Source organism: Pararge aegeria, chromosome 24 (genome assembly GCF_905163445.1).
Source record: "Pararge aegeria chromosome 24, ilParAegt1.1, whole genome shotgun sequence".
NCBI classification, from domain to species: domain Eukaryota; kingdom Metazoa; phylum Arthropoda; class Insecta; order Lepidoptera; family Nymphalidae; genus Pararge; species Pararge aegeria.
Window position 1 is genome coordinate 4,981,994 of NC_053203.1, and position 23,721 is coordinate 5,005,714.

General features: G+C 36.4%; 1 protein-coding gene across 5 annotated transcripts in view; it reads left to right on the forward strand.

Annotated features, from left to right (window-relative positions):
• Window positions 1–16,407, forward strand: part of LOC120634662 (protein pangolin, isoforms A/H/I/S) — a 240,640-nt gene extending 224,233 nt beyond the window's left edge. For 2 of the 5 annotated variants that reach the window (XM_039905394.1, XM_039905395.1), the window contains exons 9-12: window positions 3,630–3,834; window positions 7,109–7,274; window positions 9,468–9,537; window positions 12,165–16,407. In XM_039905394.1, the coding sequence (XP_039761328.1) occupies window positions 3,630–3,834; window positions 7,109–7,274; window positions 9,468–9,537; window positions 12,165–12,525 (802 nt within the window). In that variant the 3' untranslated portion in view covers window positions 12,526–16,407. Of the gene's footprint in view, window positions 1–3,629; window positions 3,835–7,108; window positions 7,275–7,958; window positions 8,113–9,467; window positions 9,538–10,709; window positions 10,920–12,164 lie in introns of those variants that run through there. The other 3 variants (XM_039905399.1, XM_039905398.1, XM_039905396.1) reach the window with 3 other exon arrangements.
• Window positions 16,408–23,721: the final 7,314 nt, after the last annotated feature.

Consider the following 23,721-nt stretch of genomic DNA (forward strand, 5'->3'; position numbering starts at 1 on the left):
GTCGGGTAGTCTGCAGACGCTTATAGTGTGTTGGGTATAAAAGCGCCGGTTTTCCCGCGTGTAAAATCTTCCCTGAATACCTCGTTTGGATGCTGGAGCGGAGCGCATTGTGATGTTGCCTTTCTCTACCCGCTTTCAGAGTCTTTTGATGCAGCTCTGAACGGGGCTGTGTGAGCTACTTAGCTTTTTAACGTGCTAAATAGCCGCTTGTGTTATGTTTTAGTTAGATTGGGTACGCTGCTCTAAGATTAACGCAGTTTTTTTACATTTTCAACTAAAATCGCGCACTGAACTAATCTTGCATAAACTCATCATCATCATCCTCATCATCATCATCATCATTATCAACAAAAACAACAAGAACAACAACATCGATGTACATCCGAAACTAGACATAGGATTTTTTTGGATTCCGACAAACCTCGCGCTACCATAGCAAATTTTTTAAAAGGTTCATTACAATAAAAAAAAACCTTTTGCGCAAAAAATCAACCTGGCTGCGGAAATGCAGTCTGTAATTTACAGTCCTGAAAATCCTGTGCACGCCACTGCTTTTAACTAAAGTACAGTGGCGTGCACAGGATTGTCGACCAGGGTATGCATAAAGCAGGTAGGTACATCGCATAAAATGGAAAAATTCCCCATAAAATAATAATTTGGGTAGGCAGTGCTTTTGTGCACGTATGAAGTGTACGCCACTATCCACTTCTAACTATCCAGGCTCTTTTGAAATGCTTAGAAATAAATATGATAATTATAAAAAATATTGACATGGGTTACAGCATAGATCTATCAGCATCCTGAGTTCGAAGCCAGTTCCAACATGTCGGCCATAAATAAAAATGTATATTTCCACCATTTTTCCATTTTTAACACAGCTTCCTTGTGAAGGAAGTTGTGTGTTCATGTCGCTACTTCTTCGAACTAATTTAGTCAATAAACTACACTTGACGTATCAAACTGCCGATGAAACTTTCAAGGGTCTTCCCACACTTGTTCGGCTTATTCCGAAGCGACGATAAAATTTTAGTTTTATTGTTAAAGTTACAGTAGTTTATTGAATTAAGAATTTCATTGGGATAACTGTGTTAATTTTAATAAGCAATGTTCGCTTATTAACGAATTGGTCATAAAAAAATTCAAATTCATTTATTTCAAGTAGGACTAGTATAAAAACTTTTGTTTGTAGTGACTCTATTACCGCTTCGGAAGGCAGATTCTACACAGATGAAGCCGGTTATTATATCCGCTGTCTGAGATCTGCTTCTAAGCAAGCTTGTCGATTAACTCAAATGCTGAAGATAAATATCCTGTGGGAATATACAAAATACATTGTACCACTTGGGTAACCGCGACTCATTAAATTTCGTCTATTCATCTAGCGGAAGGGATCTGCATTAACTTGTGGCCTTAGGGTCTTTTATATTGCAAAGGTCCGGTTTCAATATTCTTAGACAAATTTGTTCACAACAATGTCACAATGCCCGCCGATATCTGATGATCAATCAAATCGATTATATACCGCAAGATAACATTATAACACATTATTCATTTGCGCATTTAACAAGTAAATACCTCATTAATTAAGAATGCCTCGCTCTTTCAGATTAAATCAATCGATCAATTAGAGCGGACTCACTTGTAACACGAAAAATTTATCAATACGGCAATTATTACATTTAATACCTATTAATTTTTTGCTTATTGAATAGTATAACGTTTTAAATATGTAAGTGTGTTTTGCTTTCAAATAGACAAATTACACCAGGCTCGTGGTAAAACGCCTACCCAGAAGAAGTAATATTTATGCAATGCATTCAGAATCGGTCCGATCGTTTGTGTACTACGATGCTACACGTAGATAGACAGTGTGCAATGACACCTTTTCTTATTCATTCGCACAACGCCTTAATTGGTGTTTATTTTTCAGTTCGTTATAGAGGTGACAAAGTGTGTGTCGACCCTCACACATCTTTAGTGTTTTGTCTATTTTAGTGTTAAGAGTCCCGCAGGAAGTCGTTATTCAGGATTCCTTCCCCCATTATTAATATAGTCGACGGATCAAATTAATTGCATGGGTGGACGCTGGCTGCCGTTCAACCATTTTTGTGTTCGAATCGCCTTTATTCTGTTGAAATATCCTTTTAATTGGATACCAGATATTTTAAAAATTTATCACACATTTGTGAACAAAAATAGGTATAAAAATAGTTTAAAATATACAGCTCTGCTATCTCACAGGAGTGACGTAGAAAACACTTATAAGAAGAAGTCCTACCAGTGGCGTGCTCTTCATACATGAAACTGCCCACTGCCCTGCCCTAAAATTGATATATAGCTCGTATAGGTGGTAGATTTTTGCCATTTTATGCAATTTTCTTGCTGTGTGCATACCTTGGTAAGAAACCCAGTGCACGCCTACCATCCTCGATCGCGATTTTGCGTAAACATATTATAGTAAGTTAGAGACAACATGGACAGACAGCTGAATTTGCTCTCTGAAGCAAAAGAGGGAGTCAACGCCAATCTCTTTACCCCGGGCTGGTAATGCGAATATTACGACAGATTTTTATCTAGGTAAAGAACGATTTACGGCAGTAGCTTTTTAATTTATATCATTGTAATCGACAGCGATTAAAGTCGCAAAAATCATTATACGAAACTAACAACAACAACTAAAAAACTTTCGTATAAACTTAAAAGTCAACGTAGAACTCTAGGTCTTGTTAACGTGGCATAAAGTCGAAAAAGTTATGCAGTTTCAGTTCAAGTGTGTCAAAACACTGCATAGACCGATTCTTACGTTATGCCTAGTTTATTAAGACGTCACTTATAGAGCACCGGATAAATGTGATTAAAATCGTCCGCTATCAACAGTGAATGAATCCAAACAATCAACAGCTAACAACATTTAAAAATCGATAATAGATGGCACATGTCAGTGTGGTGGGCATGCGCACGCGCCGGAAACCGCGTCTATTCCCGACCGGAAACGTGTACGTGTGGGTGACGCTACCACCACCATACATTCAGTACAAGATCGGGTATTCATTATTGAGTATCGAAACAGTAAAATTGAGTACAAAATAGACCTTATGCGCCTTATTTTAAAACGCTTACGTCCAGTGTACCATGAAAAGCTCTCTTAGCGGCTAGCTTCAAAAAAAAATATTAGAAGTGCAACTCTTATTAGATTAACATAAGGTCCATTTCACTTTAACGTTAAAATTTTTAGGTATTCGAAAAAAAAAATTAAGGCTACTGGGAATTGAGATATTACTTTTTGACAATGTTATTTTATACAATATCATTTGTAAGGGGAAATGAGAAGTTCTGCTGTGCTTATACGCGGTAGTTTACCACTTAGTTTTAAAAGTTTGAATTTGCTTACAATGCTTTACATCGAGCTTTTGACAGGACGTTTGTAGAATAAAAATCGGAAGTACAGGATTTGCGACTTTAAAGCAAGTGGCATTAGGTCCATTGTACTTTGAAGATACAGAGTATAATAATCCTAAACGACTCCTCGATTGCGAGCGAGCCAATTCTGTACTAAGGCTACAGAATGTGTTTCACCTTTTTAAATTCCACAAAAAACCTTAATAAATTGCAAACGGGAATCCTTCCAGGTCACAGGAAAAAAGCAGCAGTAGCTCCGCTTCAGACAAACCCTCGGACAATTCGGGGAGCAACAGCAAAGAGCAGAACAAGAAACCTCACATCAAGAAGCCTTTGAACGCCTTCATGTTGTATATGAAGGAGATGAGGGCAAAGGTGGTCGCTGAATGCACCTTGAAGGAATCTGCAGCCATTAACCAGATATTGGGAAGACGGGTGAGTAGCTTTCTCAGTCATAACCACCTTCTATTTAATGTTTTTGTTCACTTATAAAACGAAATTATCCAAATTAGTTATACATATAAAAATTGCGAAACCCAAAACTTTACTAAAATAATAATTATCTCATATGAGTTATTTGGAGCATACCAACACCACGCTGCTCTAGTGCGGGTTGGCGGGCTTGAGTTATCACATTGTAATCACGGCTTCCGCAATTTTTATTATGTATTTCTAAAACATATATGTACTTGTTTTACAATTAGGAAACATTTTCATAAATATCTACCTACGATAATATCTCAATTTATATATTTTTCGTAATCGGAAAACTTATTCAGGAAACCTTCTAATGGCTTAGGCGAACGGTGACAGGGTACGTCGCAATGTCATCTTATTGCAAAAGCCCTTTTTTCGTCGTTTCTGTATATTTGTCTATGTACCAACCGTACACTGTACTTGAGTACACGCAAAAGTTAGTATTCGATGTCGGATGTCGTTTGCAATACAATCAGTTGGGCTCCAGTTTGTCACCGTACGCGCTTTGCTTTACGAAACTGGTAATTTTGACTGCGTTTTTCTTGGCGTGTACATCCATAAGGGATTTGAAAAGATTCTTATCAGAATTCCTTGCACACTTGCAGAACTCAGAACCGGTTTTAATTTACCTGTAAATTTTAGTAAATAACCGGTTAACATATTGTTCTTTAGTTTCCGGTCCGGGATGGATGAAAGCCTTGTAAGGAAATGATTCCTTACGTTCCTAAGCTAACCGATTTATATGTAATCGGATTAATAATGTAACTTGATGCATAACTTAGGGTTTCGGTATACTTTATTTAACTGGTTCAAAATATGAAACCGTTTCGGTTTCACTTAAATGCTAATACCAGAAATAATTACCAAATCGGTTTTAAATACATACTGGTAATAACTAGTATATGTTTGTTTTTTTTTTTTAATATTAATAACGCGATATCTCAGTGACTTAAACAAGTTTCGTAATAGAAGGTTTTGGGATAAAGTTTTGACTTATCGTTTTCTTTTATCTATTTAAAACAGAACATTTTTCAGCTCCCTATACATTTTATTATGTTATTGTTTTTTTTTTAACAAAATTATTATTTTTGGACTACAACCCAAACGAAGCAAAGAAAAAGTGTAAAATACTTTTAAAGCTAAAATAAAACTTAATTATATTTAGAACAAATAATTTTTTTACATTATAGATTTAACATACAAATTAATTTCAGTTACCCACAAAAGTATGTTATATTGAATACCAAAAATGGTTATTTTGATTTGTCGATATTATGACATAGTTTTCTTCAGCGTGACCAATTCAATTTGTATGTGTAAAAAATTTCGTGAGTACGTAACGCTCATAGTATATGTTTGTGCGTAAGTAAGGAAAAATATCCACAAATCAAAACACCTATCTTTGTATCTCAGTTGGTACGAATAGTTAACAATAAACAGTTTAACACAGCTGCATAATAGCTCCACATAATAAAAGCTGTACAAGTGCGCTACAATGGTGATATAGAACTTCTGTAGCGGTTTTTCTGAATGGTGCTAATACGTTTGTGCACTGGTCTCTAAAGTAAACTAAATTGACATGTGTAAACGTAGTGCGTTCCTTTTTAACGTTATTGTGATAGCACTCTTTTCAGACCTGTCAATTTCGTTTACTTTAAAGATTTGGATGAAACAGAATCGTTACCATTGTGAACTGTTTGTGTCCAATATAAGATTATAAAGCAAAAATAAAAAATAAAGAGTTTAATCTCTATTACAGCTGTATAATAGCTATACTATTTAAAATTAGATCTACAAGAGCTTTATAACAGTTATAAAACCAACTTTGACAGCATTTCAACTATTATTGTTAACTCTTAGTAACTTATACTAGATTTAAATTAATTTTAAACTACGAAGTTTAAAATGACGGGGAACTATTCCTGGAACTGTACATATTTCTATGTTATGACGGTGTGTGCTCATTGTTAATCTTGTTAGGAACCGATTCGATTCGATTCGTGACGCGTAAACACAGAGTTGGCTCGCCTTCTGGAAGACAATGCTACTATCTGACATCTACACGTAATGTGTGGAATAATAAACATACGGCTAAAGAGCGTAACGCGTTGTTAGTATATACGCAATCCAACCCCGAGTTGTATTTCCCTAGGCGTTAAGACATAATTTAGATTTCATATTTTCGGGGGAGCCTATTAGGCCCCATTATATAGTTTAGATTTCAGGTTCTCGGGGGTCTGAAAAGTCCCCTGGCATATTTAAGATTCCACGTTCTCTGGGGTCTGAAATGCTCTCCAATCTACGAACAATATTGTTCTTGTTATTCAGTCCTTATCCAATTTAAATCGATTTGCAATATGGAAGTTATTTTTATAGGATACTAACTCCAGTTTCATTTCATTTAATTATTTACCTGTAAAACTGTGCTCTACCATGCTCGAGCAGTATGACTTGTGGGTTGTAAAACTTTAGTGCAAGTAATTTTCAAAATCAATTCAAAAGTTTTTAAAAAAAAGCTAATATTATAACAAGTCAGCTGGTGGCTTTAGTGGTACCTGATTAGCAGTGTCTGGAATAGGTAGGGTATAAAGAGCTAAGGTTTTCCAACTTTTTCGCTACTTTAGGTTTTTAAGTATTCTCATCAGTAATAAAGTAGTTTATTTATCTTTTGGTATCATAGGAAGCCCTTTAATAAGTAGGTCAGATGTATGTGACTTTGAAAAACAATAAGAAAAAAATCTTTAATTAGTTGTTCACGCCTGGCAGTTTATATAATCTGGCATTGCTGGCAACACGCTAACTAGAAATCATAACACGCTAACTAGAAATCATTTTATGATTTTTGACGATACTCACTTCGCCGAAGACCAGATGTGTTTATAAGCCAGCGAAAATTATATGCCAGAAGATGACAGTGGTTTTTATAGTCAAAGCTTACAGTATTTTCAATTTCTGCTACACAAACTAATTATTTGTAAACGTCAGCCACCAGCTCCCAGCTGTTAGCGAGCGCATTGCGACTTCCTCGTAACCTGTCTTCAAGCCGATCACGATTCCGATCGGCGCATCCGGATCGCGTTACCGAGAATCACGTGAGCCGTTACGCTTCCCGGAACGGATCTCGTTCCTAACAAGAGTAGCAAGCATTGTCGGCTGTTGCCCACGCCCTGTGGCCCGGCGACGCGCCGATCTCGGCGAACTGTTCGTAATGCATATAATCATAAATACGCAGTGGCATTCCTTGAGTCGCGAGGAGCAAGCAAAGTACTATGAGAAAGCCAGGCAGGAGAGACAACTCCATATGCAGCTGTATCCCGGGTGGAGCGCGAGGGACAACTACGGTTACGGTTCCAAAAAGAAAAAGCGGAAAAAGGACCGCGGTCCCGCTGAGCTGGGAGGTATTGGACCCTAGCCGAGACCCGTCACGAGGGGATGGACTGTCACGTCGACGCTTCTGTACACTCGCTTCACCCCCCCGCCCTACTGTCGTGTCCCCCCGCTCCCGACGTCCCCTCGCACTCCACTAACTCGTCCCGACTCGCTTGCGCCGTCCAGGGCTCCTAACACGAACTAACCGGCTTGATCCCGACGAGCACCCGTGCCCCGTCCTTGTATGTGAGTGTGCGTGTGTGCGTGTTGCTCCACTGTGTTAGTACGGCGGCCGGTGGTGCCTGTGCTAGAAAAGCGGCTGGAACCGTCGCCTCGAGGCGGGCGGCGCGGTGCCGCGCCACGTTCTCGCGGCCGCGCCACGTCGCGCGCCCGGCCGCGCGCCGCCCGCCTTGCGTGTTCTGTGTACTGTAGTCGTCGAGTGACCGTGTACTCGTGATCCCTCACCCCCGTTCGCGAGCGGAAACTATATTGGTTTGATCTATGTCTAGACGAGGCGCGACGATACCGACCGCAGAATAGGTTCTGTGAGGAACACCACAATTGGCCATTCTCATTTAATTGGGGCGTAGGTTCAAAATTTAGTCTGGGGTATACGCTCACTGCGGGCTGTTTTTCTAGCACCAACGCTAGGGCTCGTTCGCGGACCACCGTCGAAGTGCATTTCTCTTTTGTTTCCATATTGCTGCGTACAGTGGCATGCGCTCGGCCGCGAGGAGCAAGCCAAGTATTACGAGTTGGCCCGGCGCGAGCGCCAGCTGCACATGCAGCTCTATCCCGATTGGTCGTCTAGGGCTAATACGCAAAGGGGCAAGAAGAGGAAGCGAAAACAGGAGACAACCGATGGAGGTACTGCCTTGAACGACCGCTGCCGCCACCCCTCCCGCCTCGCCACCCGCCCCCCGCCTCCCGACCGGCGCCCCGCGGGCGCACACGCCGCCCGCGGGTCCGCACTCGGTCAGCGACGCACGTCTCCGCGCGCTAAACCAGCGGCCGCTTCGGCTCATTGAAAAAATGAGGTCAATTAATAAAGGATTAGCTAGAGACGTCCGTCGCTCTCCCCCGCCCCCGCCCGCACCCGCCTCGCTCCCATCAGCGGGTTCAATTGCTTTGAACTCTGTCCGAACCAACCGAAAGAAAGTAGAAATATTGCCGAATGTCTATGGTTGAAGGGTTACAGGTTGTAGACGTATATCAGCCTTTTTTATTTAATATTTATCGCATTTATTTATTTTTCTTTTGTAATTACAACGCTATTTAATGAGGACATACAATACCCTGATGTCAGTGGCACTCCTTCGAAGGTTGTCCCGGTTTTTGGCTCTCCGTCTGGTCTGCTGCGCAACGCCTTCGTGTCCGGGGAGCGTGCATGTGGATATTCGAGTCAATGATTGAATATAGAGTAATTGCTTTGCAGGGACTGTAAATACATACGCCCGGCGTAAAGGCTGGGACAGCCTTCCCGATACGTTCCTAGTATGCGAAGGAGTAATGTGAGATACCAGTGTGCATGAAGACGCCTTAATGCGACACGTTACAAGTAGCGGGCCCAGCTCCCGAGGACCCGTTAATACAATTCTGTCAACAAAAGCTGCCGATGCTTCTGTGTTTAATGATACTGGCCAAATGAACATTATAAACATTTATTTTGATTCCGGAGAACCTATTCTGCTTGAATTTGCTTATGAGCGTCATGTTTATTTGTGATTGTTTTTCTTTTCTTTTTTTTTTATTTCGTTTAGCAATAGCGTAGTTAGAGGTTTATTTTCCGAAGTTTATGCGTAGACGCTATTTTGTGAACCAATGTTTTTTCCGTTGTATCATTATCATTTATCCCCACCCCCAATCCTGCATGGTTACCACTAACATGTTTAACGGTGTTGGAAGCATGATGCTTATGTAGTTCTAGTTTTAGCGAGATTATTTAAGATGCTTCCCTAGTAAATTTATTTGTGCTGGAATAACCGACGGCGTCATTATTGGTCCCCTGATTTAATTATTTTTATTATACATTATACATAGCTTTGATATGTGACGCCGGTAAAATAATTTTAAAATTTGCAACTGTTAATTTGCATTATGAATTCTTTGATTTGCGTAAATTTATTACCCTTATAAAGATTTTTTTAGGAAAACTTGTCTTGAAAATTTGTGATTGCGAACTTATGAAGAACGCGGACTAATGTGACATTTAATATTTCCAGGAAATAATTTGAAAAAATGTCGAGCGAGGTATGGACTTGATCAACAAAATCAATGGTGTAAACCTTGCAGGTGAGCTATTTCTCTTTCTTTTGTTTTCTTTTCGCTTATAGAATAAAAGATAATCGACCTTTTCAAAATGCAAGAGCACATAATGTTCTCGGACATTTATAGTCAAATTTTTAGTCTCGTATTGTTTCTATGTGGAAAGACTTGGCTTATCTTTACGTCTTTATTTTACGCCAAGGAGAGCCTGGTCGTAATATATGTTTTATTTTCATTTGTTACTCTTTAATCTCGACAAAAATTCCGTAGTACATGTTGTGTTTTATATTTACAATAATATATTTAGAATAATAATATAAAATTGTAAAACAACTTTGTTACGCTGGTCGCCGTGCTCTTTTTCTAGAACCAGTAGAATGAGGGCATAAGATTAAAGCGAAGCAGAAAGCTGTTCAGAAAATGTGTCTTTTCACAAAGAAATAAAGTTTGATGTAGAATCACACGGAATAGATTTTTTTGAAAGTAGACAATGTGTGAAATACGTAGTGACAATAGGCATTAGAGTAGACTCCGAGAGGGCAGAGCGAGGGCAATCATTTGTCGAAAAAGCTTTCAAAAAAATCTTGACACATTTTCTGAATGACGCTTTTCTTTGGATTATACCGAGCATAGTGATAATTTGTAATATTCGTGAAGATGTAACTGTTTCTCATTGAAATGTTTTTTCCACTCATGATTGCCGCTTCTCACGGATCGATCCTGGATACCGCTGGCACTATTGGTGACGGTCTGTTTTTGCTGCGTTTTCTTTCTTTAAATTTGGCTAAATTGTTACCAAACGCTACTTGACTTTCGGTTTTTTACACATTTCATATTATAATTATGTTGATTCATTACTTTGTGATGTTTTCTGGATTATTCTATTTATCGTTGTTTGTTTATTTTTCACATTCTCCAACTTCAATTATTTCTATGTCACACACAACATTGTTCATTACACATTCTTGGTTAACAAATGTTCCGACTTTGTACTGTTTATTTTTCACCACTCAATTTTAAATTGCCATTGAAATTTATTCATTTATTTCTTATTCATCTTTAATGCTACTTATATTTTCTTAATTATCTTCATTTGCAATTATCTTTTCTTTATTTTTTTTTCCTATTGGTAAAATCTTTTAAATCTATTATAATATTTTGTCCTTCATACACTTTTACTCCATCTTCACAACTATCAGCCCCGAGTCAAGTAGCGTAATGGTGTCAGGGGGGTTAGGGCTCCTCCGGCCGGAGCCGGCGACTCCGCTGCCGGCCGCCAGCCTGGTGGGGAGCCCGCCCCAAGAGCCGACGTACGTGAACCTCTAGTGCCGGCCCATCGCCGCCGGACGACATACGGTCAGTTGGTAGACGAGACTTGGCATTTTACGAGGTCGTTTGTATCTTTGATCATAATTGATTAAAGACGTGGTTGATGATTACTAGATACTATATATTTTTGAGTTTGATGACTGGATCATATGCTACGTTATTTGTGTAAAAAATAACAGTGTGATAGTTAATATGAAATGCGTATTTTGTGTTGTGAGTTTGCAGCATGAAGTTCACATATTTTACCCAGATAATAAGTGGCTGCAGCTGATCTTAAGCTAAAAAGTAAAACACTGCATAAAACTTACAATAAATGAACAGGATTATTAAAAATTTAATAATTCTCACTTTTTATTAAAAGAATCCCACTTCTGAGAATGTAGCTGTCACTTCTGTCCCTGTGAGTTTATATTAAGTTTTGTGCTATTCAATCAACCGGAGATATGATAAATGTTCTTTTAACTAAATATCAACTATCAAGATCGTTAAAATTATAACTCATGCCAAAGTCTCAGTAGTGGAAAACGTTAGATATTTCTCAGAGTTTTCATATAGGATGCCTTTTATTGATGTCTGCTGTAACACTGAATGCCGTGAGCCTGTTTTTTTTTTTTTAGTTTCGAGTAGAAAGTGTTTTGGTCTTGTTTAAAAACTTTTATTTAAGCATGACGTACTCGATGTTATCATTCAATCCTTCGTTTCAGTGTGTCATATATTATATAATATAATCTATAACATTTTTCAAGCATGTAATTTTTGAGTTAACATTTTTGTTTTGAAGTCTGTTCGTGTTATTAGGTTTTAGCTTTAGATGTTCCTATTATAGTTTTATATATTGGGTATATTAAGAAATATACCGCATAGCGTGTTTTTGTCTTAGCCAAGCGTTTTTATGTATGTGGTCAATATTTTGTTTTATTGTTTGATTTAATGTTATTTAAGCTGCAGTTGTATTTTTTAAAGAAAGTTTATTTTAATTCATATTGCTGAATGTTTGTTTGACAAACGCTACGATCTTTTGAATCGTTGTTATTTTTTAATTTAGACTTTGGTGGATTGCGATGTTTTTATTAACCTTGGCAGTAATGATGGCCTAAAGCAATCGATCAATAAAGTAACATTTAATAACGAAACTTAATGCAATCGTATTAGGATAGGAGACGATCACAATCCTTCCTAAATATTCTAAATATTAGATTAGATTATAACGTGAGTATCAGATGGATTTCTAATATATCGAGATACCTTCCACGCAAGTCTAAATTCAAAAGGTTTAATCTCAGTCCTACATTTGTTTAATTTGTGTTGTGTTTAATAATTTCCAGGCGGAAGAAGAAGTGCGTGCGCTACATGGAAGCCCTGGCAGCAGCCACGGGGACCGTCCCCCTGCCGATGGCGACGCCGCAGTCCCCCTGTTCTGAAGAGGATGTCAAACTCGAGGAGCTGTCAGACGCGTCGAGTGACGAGGCTGACACTCCTCTCAACTCGGCCTCGAGTCCGGGAGGCCTCAGTGCACTCTCCTCCCTGGCCTCACCTGCGTCTGACCCCCCTCCGCCCCCCAGAAACCCAGTGGGGACGAACCCGAGAGACGCGAACAATCCATTATCAGTCGGCCAACTAACGTCCCAGTCGTGGCCACGTGCGGCTCAAGCGCGGCCCGGACACGAAGTGATATCGGTGTCATAGTGACGGTGGAACACGTCCGGCGCCCTTGAAGGCACGGACGCAACTGAACCCCAACCGACCTTGAGAAAATTTAAATTCAGAACTGGTGCCTCGTTACACTCCATGACGATTTTAACTTTTTCGGACATTTTACCGCACGCAATGGACGCTAATGAAATTAACAAAGTTGGAATTGTAATAGAGTCTAATTTGAGTAAGTTTAGCTGTTTACTGAATTACGTGATTTGTATTTATTTCTCAAAAAGACTATATTAGACTAATAATTAATTAATATAGAGAGTGAATAACGGAACTTTTTTCAGTAAACGGTAATACAGTGACATCTGTTGTGAAACTTCGGAATTATTAAGCAACGCCATCTATTGCGCTGGTTTGGAAACGGGTCGTATTTTTGTAGTTGTGAAAACAAGGTACCATTGAAACTGTTTTTTACTGGTTTCACCAATAGCTACAGATGTTTTTTCGGGTGCTAATAAAACACGGGTTTACGTGTGATATTTAGGGAATACCCACATTTTCTCAGCTTCCATTTTATTTTTTACTTTATAAAAAGTCACACGGTTGAATGCAATATAAAATAGCATGAAGTGATTCTCTTTCAGTTATTTTCGAATGGCCTAATGCATTTTACGTAATAAACAAAATGTGTGGTATTTCTTAAAATCATTGTGTTCTGTGAGAATTATATTATCTACATTGACGTTTAATATAAGATCCATCAACTTTATAATAAGTCCCGATTTTAAGTCAATCATTTGATCTCAAAATTGTGAGCCCACATCAAGTCATTATTGTGCATTTTAATATAAAACCACACTTTCTCTCTGTATCCATCCCAAATTTATTTCGTACTAGTCGCATTTTTCTGTGCCATCGTCCATTCCATTGATTCCGAAAGTTTTTTTAGCTTACTTCCGTTTAGACACAGTTTGGGAAACGATTTACAGTTATCTGTAAGTAATGATTTTTATTCTTGACCTCTTTAGTGATTTTTTTTTATGGAATTGTCATTATAGTCGTTTTTTAATAGGAAATAATTCCAATAATCGACTGCTTTTTATCCTAAGGAAGTATAATTTATGCTGAAATTGCAAATACACAAATATTATTTTGTTCATATAATTACACTTTTGACAATGCACGGACAAATTGTACACAGCTCAAATCAGAGTGATTTTCGCTTTTACTGCTCTCTTAATACGGACGGTTTTTATCCTAATCTATTTAAATTTCTTGACGGCCAGATAAAGGTTCCATGTAGTTTTAAAAATTGATTTTAGTTTTTTAATATATCCCTTCGCGGCACGCATGTGTATAAATTAAGTGTTAAGGAGGTATTGCGAAGGGATCCTGTTTTTCCGTTGTGCGGAATTTATTAGACTGTCGTAGATTAGATTAGGCACATTGTATGAGTGAAGTTAATATACGATGGTGTACCGACAGTGTTCTTGCAAAAATAATACTTATTTAAGAGTTTAAATCGATGTTTACTCAAAGTCATAAAGAAGTAAGCGGTTGTTATAAGTAATTTGTCTGTGTATATCCGACTAGTCTCAGGGCGTCTATTTTAAAAAATATTAGTGCAGCACAATCTTGATGTATCCAGAATCATTTTTCTTAACAACTAAATACTCTTAACGCCATAATTGTATAAAAATATTGTTCATTGTAAAAAAAAATTAACATTATAAATATGTATCAATTTTACTTCTTCCTTAAGTAGCAGGTTCGATTCCTGTATTTTACTTAGCAGTAGGTATATTTTTTTTGTTCTCGGATACTTTTTGACACAATTTCTAAATGCAAAGTTTTTAAGTTAAAAGACACCTAGAAAATCAAAACAGTATTTTGTTGTTTTAAACTTCTAGATGTCTGTAAATTTCTAATGACCTCTCAAGACTTCAATTATGACTTATTTTCGTTGATGAGTTTTACAGGCAAAAATCAGAAAATAGACCAATCAGAAATTTAGGAATCAAGATCTTTCAGCAATCTGATCGGTCGAATTCTACATATACACACAATTCCGTATAGAAAGCGGTCCGTATTCATAAGTTCTTTGTGTTTAACCTCCAAACTTTATGACTAAAGGGCAGGTTCGAATCTAGTCGGAAGTACTAGCAATTTATCCTTATATAATCCGTTTACTTATAAAAATAAAATATCAATAACTACCCTCATTTCTAAAAAGAACTTAGATAGAACTAGCATTTGAAACATTTTATAATCCAAATAGTATTATATAATATCGGATGCTGTCGGTACACTGTTTCCCTGTATATCTGTAAGTACACAGTGTAAATGTATAAAGTCTAGAATAATCTAACTGTGTCATATTAGACCTAAGTGTATTATTCTACTTACATATACATATATACATTATTGATATGAAAAGATGTTTAAAAAAATATTAGTTGAATAAACTCAAAAAGTTAATATGTTATATAAAATAGTGGGTTATGAAACTGTGGCGTATTATATAGGTTATTTAACCTAGTTATGTGCAGTTACATAAATACAACGCTGCTTTATCTAAACTCATACCTTAAAATACTAAAAAACACTCAATAATAAATAGATAATGTAAAATGTGGATCCAGTAGTCCAAATTTTTTTATTCAAAACCAGCTTGGTCAGTGCACAGTGTATTTTAGTGGTAAGATATGAGTGAAGATAAATATAAATTTCGATGTCATACAAAACATATTTAGTTATTGTTAAAAAAAAACTAAATTTTTACCAATAACCACACCCAGAGTATATAAAAACTCGTTTGTAAATAAATTTGTAATTCGCGAAATGGTTAGTATACATTTTTTTTGGTGAAAAAAAATGATTGCATTTATTAATTATTATTATTGATGAAGATTAGTACCCTCGGAATGTTCTTGGATGGTTCGTTTTGTCCAGCACTTCTTTTTGTTATTTTATTGTTATTATTAAGAATTTTAACGTTGTTAAATGCAATATCAACCATGACTTTTATATATATAATAAAAAAATTGTGCTACGTGATTGAAATATCTACATATATTGAATACAGTAAAATTCATAAATAATAAAACAAAAAATCGATTTATTTTGTGACCAAAAAAATACTGAGATCGATTATTATTTTACAAATATTTGACAGTTATAAAATTCATCTATCGACGGCTTGATTTTGCATGAACTTGTGCAATACTGTATAACTATGGGTACTGTAGTTTTTTTATTGAGTAAATATTAATTAGATTTTCCGTAAAATTCGTTTTAAGGATATTTGAATTAAAAATTTAATGAAAAGAATTATATATGGAATTTGATATTATGTGTTCTAAAAATAGGAGATGTTTTTATTTTATCTATAACGGTCGAATTGTCTGTACACTTAGTTCTGAGACTCCGACTTGCTTGTGATTTTGAGATATAAAGTAAATTTAAACTTTAAGGTAGATTTGTCTAAACAAAAAACCATCTTTTTTTAATGGAATGACGTTATCCGCTTGCACAGATAATTGGACCGTTTTACATATTCGGTTAAATTATATATATTTTCAAAAATGCATTACCGTGCTAATAACCATCTTAGAACTTAAAACAGATTGCCAGGGTTATTAAAGGACAAGTAAAACCTATCTGCTATATAAATAATCTGTGCCAAATTTTAATGTAACACTGGTTTATTTGAATACCTCTGAAGGTCTTTTATGTTGATAGATTTTATAGGTTGTTTTTATTGTTAAGATGGTAAAGACAAAGTGGCTCTTGCGCAGAGCTAGGTTATTTTTTTTTTTCGTAGGAGAAAAATTGTCAAATTAGAGAACTCAATTATTAGGTCAGGACCCATTGTCTTGTGTTCAGTTGAACGAATATTATTTTAATAAACAGCATAAAATTGTATTTTGTATATTTTATTGTGAACCTGAAAACATACTCAAAACAATGATTCCGAATGGGTCTTCCCGTTTAACTCCTACCGGATTAAAAAAATACATCCAAAATGGACCTAGAGTTGCGAATAAGTCTGTGAAAATATTCAGTAATGTAAACCTTCGCCTTTTTTACTAGTCTGTTAAAAGGCATGTCGGTAATATGAAAGAATACCTTTTTCACCAACCACCCTAAGTTAAAGAAAAAAAAAACTTAAAGTTTCTTTAAGCATTCATAAGTATTTATTATAATATTAACACCCTAGTAGCGTGCGCTTCATACATGCACAAAAGCACTGCGTACCCAAACATTTTTATATAAATCGTAAAGGAGGATTTTACCATTCTATGCCAGCTTCCTACTTTATGGCTATACCGTTGTCGAAATAGTGCGCACACCATTTCCTAGGGTAAACTGAGATAATTGTTGTCTCAACACCCGCGATGTGCGAAACTTCATGTAAGACTTAGAACTTTCAGCTAATCTGGCGAAATGGTAAAATAAAGTTTTTTTTATGCAAAGCGACACCTGTTGGAGCGTGTATGAACCGCGACATGAGTCGTCATGATAATGAAGTAAGGTTGGAAAGTAGTTTATTCCAATGATACCAATTTTTTAATCCATTAATCTCTAAAATACGTCTCTATGAGTATACGAACAACTGTTGCTGTCAAATTAGACGTTTTATTACTTACCGATGTCAACCAGCTATCTTTATGCAATTACATTGATTTAATATGTCACTTTATAAGCTCACTATATGCTTATTAAACCAACAACTGTCGCTGTCATATTAGACGTTTTGTGTCACTGCGAACGATTGACAAATCGTGAGAAAGTTACTGCATTAGGAAGCGTGAGGAATGTTTGCATCAGTCTGTCTTCAGCAGCTTCTAAGTTTTAATATTAGCATTATGAAATACCTAGATAGATCTATACCCAACAATGGGGCATGCTGTTTATATAAAGTTCTAGGCTCTTATTGAAAATGATGATATCGGCCGTCACACACAGTGCAGCGTTCTACATAAAAAAATCTATGGCCACACAGAGCGGCGTCGCAATCGAGAGATAGTAGGTATAACTTTAAATAAGAGCATGTAGTAGCAGTGGTGGATATACATTTAATATTCTTTGACAACCTAACTAATAACAACCAGTGGTAACCAAAACTATTCTAAAATACATTAAAGAGGTAATTATCTAACAATAGGGAAGGTACGACCGTGCGACGCCGCACTGTTGTCAGGGCAGAAACTTGGGACCACTTCAGTTTATTATAATGATAAACGACCTACCGAAAGTGGTTCAAAATGCTAAGTGCTTGTTGTTTGCAGACGACCTTAAACTATCTTTGACGGTTGGCGATAAGACTTACTGCGCAAGGCTACAAAAGGACGTAGAGAGAGTGTTGAGGTGGAGCAGAGACAACCACCTACAGTTTAACAACTCAAAGTGTGCAGTTATCAGTTTCTCTCGGTCACATACCCCCTTCCTTTTCGATTATAAATTTAACGGAAAGCCGATATCAAGAGTAGTAGAGGTGAGAGACTTGGGCGTTAACTTCAACACTGGGCTAACGTTTCGTAGTCATATCATGAAATGCTGTAAAAAAGCATATAGAAATCTAGGCTTCATGCTTCGTGCGGTTCGTGGTTTCAACAATATGAAGGCTGTCGCCGCTCTGTACAATGCACTAGTTAGGAGTCAATTAGAAGCTAATGCAGTCATTTGGGCCCCAAATGAAACTAAATATAGCCACATGTTGGAGCGGGTGCAAAACAAATTTATTAGGTACTTATATTTAAGAATGTATGGCGTGTACCCCTTCTATCCCCTTATGTATCCGACATTATTTGTACTAGGCATGGTGGGTTACAAAGAGCTGAGAGCACGGAGGGAATTTACACTCGTGGCTTATATTGTAGAGGTAATGCGAGGTAGGACACACAATCCGAACGTGCTAATGCAAGTAAGGTTGTGTGTCCCCGAGGGATATGTGAGGCGGAGGCGACGGCCGACACTGCTGGATTGGGCGGACACATTTATTAAAAGAGGCACCAATGACGCGCGCCCTCCGCATCCTCAATGTCATATCAGAGCAATGTGATTTGTATTGTTGCGCTCTGAGTGAATTCACGAGGATCGCAATGTGGATTATTTGTTTCAAACATTTTCCAGTAGTGGGAATCGAACCCACGGCCTTGGGCTCAGAAAGCAGGGTCGCTGCAAACTGCGCCAATCGGCCGTCAATAAATCTAAATAATAATAATTTAATTTTTATTTGTTAACTATGATCCATCTACACTATTATATAACAGAATAATTTAAAAATTAAACTAAATAAAAAAAAACTTACATGAAATATTAATGTAATTTGTAACTTTTTGTAATATTCAATATACAAAAAGTTACAAATTAGAATTTCTGCGTCCAGGCTGCCCTACGCGAAGTTTAATATAAAGCTTGTAAATCTGACTTTGTAGGGCATGTTTCTGGCATGCCCTCTGAAGTATTGCTCTGTTTATAGGCGATGGTTTTCCACTAACCATCAGGTGTGCCATCTGCTCGGTCCACCGATTATAACTATAAAAAAAACGAACTTGGTCCCACTGAAAGTAAGGCCGAAGTCCTAACCGCTAAGCTTTCACCACTTCTACGGGATCGTAAAACTATCAAAATAAAGGAAATGAAACAAATTATCGAGATTACATTGTTTATTTTGTGACAATGCGGGAATAGAGAAACAGACGTAGAAAAACTAAAAAACCCCATCAGTATGTGATGCCGATTACAAAACTAAGTAACACTAGTCAGTAGGGTATCGTTCTAGAAAATTTAAGATCTTTGGTCATATAAAAATTTGGGAACTCCGATTCCACACTCTCCGGAACCACTTCGGCTGCAGGTAGCAAAGCATTGGGTGGCGCAATGAGGGCTTCGGCTACTCTGAATCTATTATTTATTTATTGAAACAAAATATACCACATTTTAGGCTGTTCGCAACCTTAAGCAAAATTGTGTCTTTTGTTGTTATCATACCATATATTTTATAAATTTAATATGCATATAAAAAACTGCAACGTTTCCTACTAGATGATGCTAGCCGCTATAAGACTGATGTGAAATGCATAAACTAATTTCGGCACCGACGATAGCAGAGCCGTAGCTTAATTGGAGAAAGCGCTCAGGCCGCGATTGCCAGAGAGTCGCAGGTTCAAATCCTGCCGGTGCCGAAAATTTTTATATGCATTTTAAATTTATAAAATTGATAATTCCTCCAAGTGTATGTAAAAACACTAATAAAAATTATAAAAAATCATACCATATAAGTGAAATAACGTGGATGAACACACCACCAGTTTCTTTAACTCCGGAGTAGTACTGAGTTTTTTTACATAACTCAACTCGGGAATCGAAGCTACGAGGCAGCTTTATTCTTAAACTGCTATTCTGTAATGTATCGGATTTGTAGATCCTACGTTGTTCATAGTGTGTAGCCGAATTTGCTTAATACTACTGAAACTGGTGGATATCCTTGATTTGACCTTCGCCAAAAACTCTTCGCCTTATCATGGAGAGTGTGGATCCGAGTTAAACATGCATTCAAACTTGTCACTATAGTTACATTATTTGAACGCCATATCTGATTTTACTTATTTTAACAAACGATAAATATGTGGCGTAACTATTTATGCAGGGGCTTTAAAATACAAACATGAGTAAATGGATTTGAATTAAACATAGCATCTTCAAAAAAAAAAGCTTCGTTCATTTTAGTATTCATCTCAAGATTAAAACAAACCATGTCCCACGGCTGGGCAAAGGCCTCCCATATCTAAGGGGAATTTAGATCATAGACTCACCACGTTGTTACAATTAAATTTATCTAAAACAAAAGGTTTTAGATAAATTTAATTCTGAAGATGCTATATAAAATTCTTGTTTAAAGTGCGTAAAACGTCTAATTAAAAGATTACACAACATAACTATTGCAGCTTAAACATAATAGTAATAATAATAATAATATACTGAGAGTCTACGTCAATAACGTTTCATTTGGAGAAAAACGTAAGCGAATAATAAAATTGGCTTAAAACATTGCTCGCGCAATAATTCGTAATCAAATTATAAATAAGTACAGTGTTATTTTTGTACACAAAAATAATATTAATTATATAAATTAAATACTTAACATGATCGATTCATTCGTTGATTAATTATTAATTGCAATAATGTATAGTCATTCCATATATACGAGACAGTTCACTCTCGGTTTTTGGGTACGAGTGTGTTAACGAGCTTATGTGTGTACGGTGCTCAGGATGCCAAAACAATACTCCTTTTTTTTAGTCCACTACAGTTAGTCCCTTGACTGTAATCACACCTGGTGGTAAGTGATGATGCAGTCTAAGATTGTAGCAGGCTAACCTGTTACGGAGTATGGTAGTCATACTAATCCCTAAGAGCGTAAGCACACGGCGTATTTTTAACGCGCAGACGACGCGCGTATTAGGAACGCGCGTCTTCAGCGCCGTAGACGCTGATTGTTGCGTTTACATTATACAATATCCTAGTAATCAATCAGCGTCAAGAAATGAATCTGGCAGTTCACTCCTAAATGGGGATAGCAATGAATCGGTTACAAATGACTCCGATATCATATCTGACATGTATGATGATATTGAATAAATAAATCTTATTCTCTTATTAATAATCAAAGTGCACTTGTCTTTTTAAGATTGATTTAGAACTGTAACTGGTCAATAAATAAATAGGTACATAATAAATAAATAAATACTGGTTGTTTTCTTACCTCAATGTGATGAGTAAACGTTCTTCTGCCGATATACATGATCTCATTACTGTATTTTGGCGAGTTAACTCCGGTTTTAGATACAAAAAAAGTTCTTGGAATGACGGATATGACATTCGATAACACTGAATTCGAGGAGTTTCTGATCAAAACGCAAAAGCTACGAGCGACTACAGCGCGTATACGCGCAGTAGAGGCGCGTTTCACGATCGCCCCGTGTGCTTAAGGTTAGAAGGTTGCGTTCAAATCACGTATGAAGCGCGTATACGCGCGTCATCTGTGCGTCGCCTGCGCGTATAAAATACGCCATGTGCTATGGCTCTAATAGGTTTCTACGCGACATCGCACCGGAACACTAAATCGCTTAGCACGTCTTTGTCGGTAGGGGGGTCACGGGTCACGGCCAAAGCCGGACCAGGCCAGACCAGAGAAAATTCAAAAATTATAAATTTCCAAATTGCCCCTGCCAGAAATCAAACCAGGGACCTCCCACTTACATTTATAGCGCTCACCTTTGCGCCAGGGAGGTCGTCAAACAAATAATACGAGAATACGTACAATAAAGCGCGCCACCTTGGCATAATGTGACGTCCAAAAACTAATTATTATTACAATTCTGTGACAAAATATCAAAATAATTTTAATATTATTACTTTAATTGGTAATAGTAAGGCCCCTGACCGTATACACAACAAAAAACGGAACCAAACTGTCTTCGTATGTTAGAAAGACTATATAACAAAATATGGTGTGATAAAATGTGAGAAACAATAATATATAAGAAGGTAAAATCTTAATAAAAATGTAAATTAAGCGTTGCAATTTCAATTTTGTATGCTTGCAGTCATGCTAGAATAATAACAGGATAATTAAATTGGGCTACAAGCTGAAACAAGCAACGCTACGCGTGTCCAGTCAATTCAAATATTATAAAAAAAGAAATGCTAAAAAGTTTAACTTTGAATTTTTATTTCCTTATACGCTATTGAATATTTTTGACACCTATGGGAATAAAGATATTAAATATGACGACTTTTAAACACTACAATGTGAAATTTTATAAAGTACTTGTAAATGTATTATATAAATAGTTAAATGCACTAGAAATTAAATTGTTATGTCAACTTTGTCTATATAAATAATATTACAAAAATTGTATATATATTGCACTCCTAATACATATTTCACAGATATCTATAAAGATATCTGTGAAATATATAAATGGTATAAACTTTTCTTATTGACAAACGAATAATTCTTACTAGTAGTAGATTTGTCACCAGTGTTTAATTTATTTCTAGTTAAATATCTAAACCCAACAAAACAAATGCTATCCCGTTCCTGCAGAAAGAGATAGCATGATTTTGAGAGTTTCTATTAAGTTAAGATATTTTCTAAAAACGAATTACCACTCTTATAAGTTACATAAACTATATTCGTTAGCGCAGAATTGAGTTATCCTAGAAACACTAATAAAATTCAGACCTTGTTGCTTAAAGATAAGATATTAAATATAACAACAAGGCTGTCATATCATAACAGAGTCAATATAATTGTAAATAACTATGAAATACATACTTTGCTGCTATACGTTAAGATTTAAAAATCAAAAAGAGTATTAAGTCAAAGTAAGCAGCAACAGCCAATAAGGATTGTACGTTTGTAAATGTCATGCGTTTTTATTGGCTGAAATGTTTTCGCGCCGAAACCTACCCCTGCAGAGGTGTAACTTATAAGAGTTACAGGTATTATTGTTTTAAACTTTATAAAATTACACATTCTACAATGTTGGTCAATTAAATACATTGCCTTGATTCCGTGAGACATTCCAATCGCAACTATGCAAAAAATGCAATCTTGTGACGTCACATTTTGACACAACTATAATATCCGTCAAAAAAGACGTTACTGACTGAAGCTTGAGTTAATACGTATGTAGGCTTCAGGTAAGTAATTTTTAACTGGCAATCAAACCAACCAACTGTCTTGCGTGCAAGTGAACACTTAGAATAACTTGCTCGCAAGTAACTTGCACACAAATGTGACGTCATACCTGCACGCAACATCGTGCGTAATGGATACACGATTTTAGAGTCCAGTTACGAAAATTTGTTGAGTGATTATTAATATGAAAAACTTTCAATTACGCTAATTTGACTAATTAATAATAAAATAATATATTTTAAACAGTTAAGCATTGATATAAATATGCAAAGATACACAGTTTCCTTTTTTAAAATTAAATAAGTTTCTTCTGAGCGTTTCCATTTCCTTCTAAATTTTAAACACATACAAGGTCATATGGTATGTAAATCATAAGGTATGTCAACAAAGTATGAAATTTAATTACATTTTATTTTTTCCGTCGTTTACGTCGTTACTAATAACATAGCTTAAAACATGTAAACAAAAACTGAAATGCGCACTCAAATTACGTTTTATTTTACCGTATTACGCTACCTTCAATG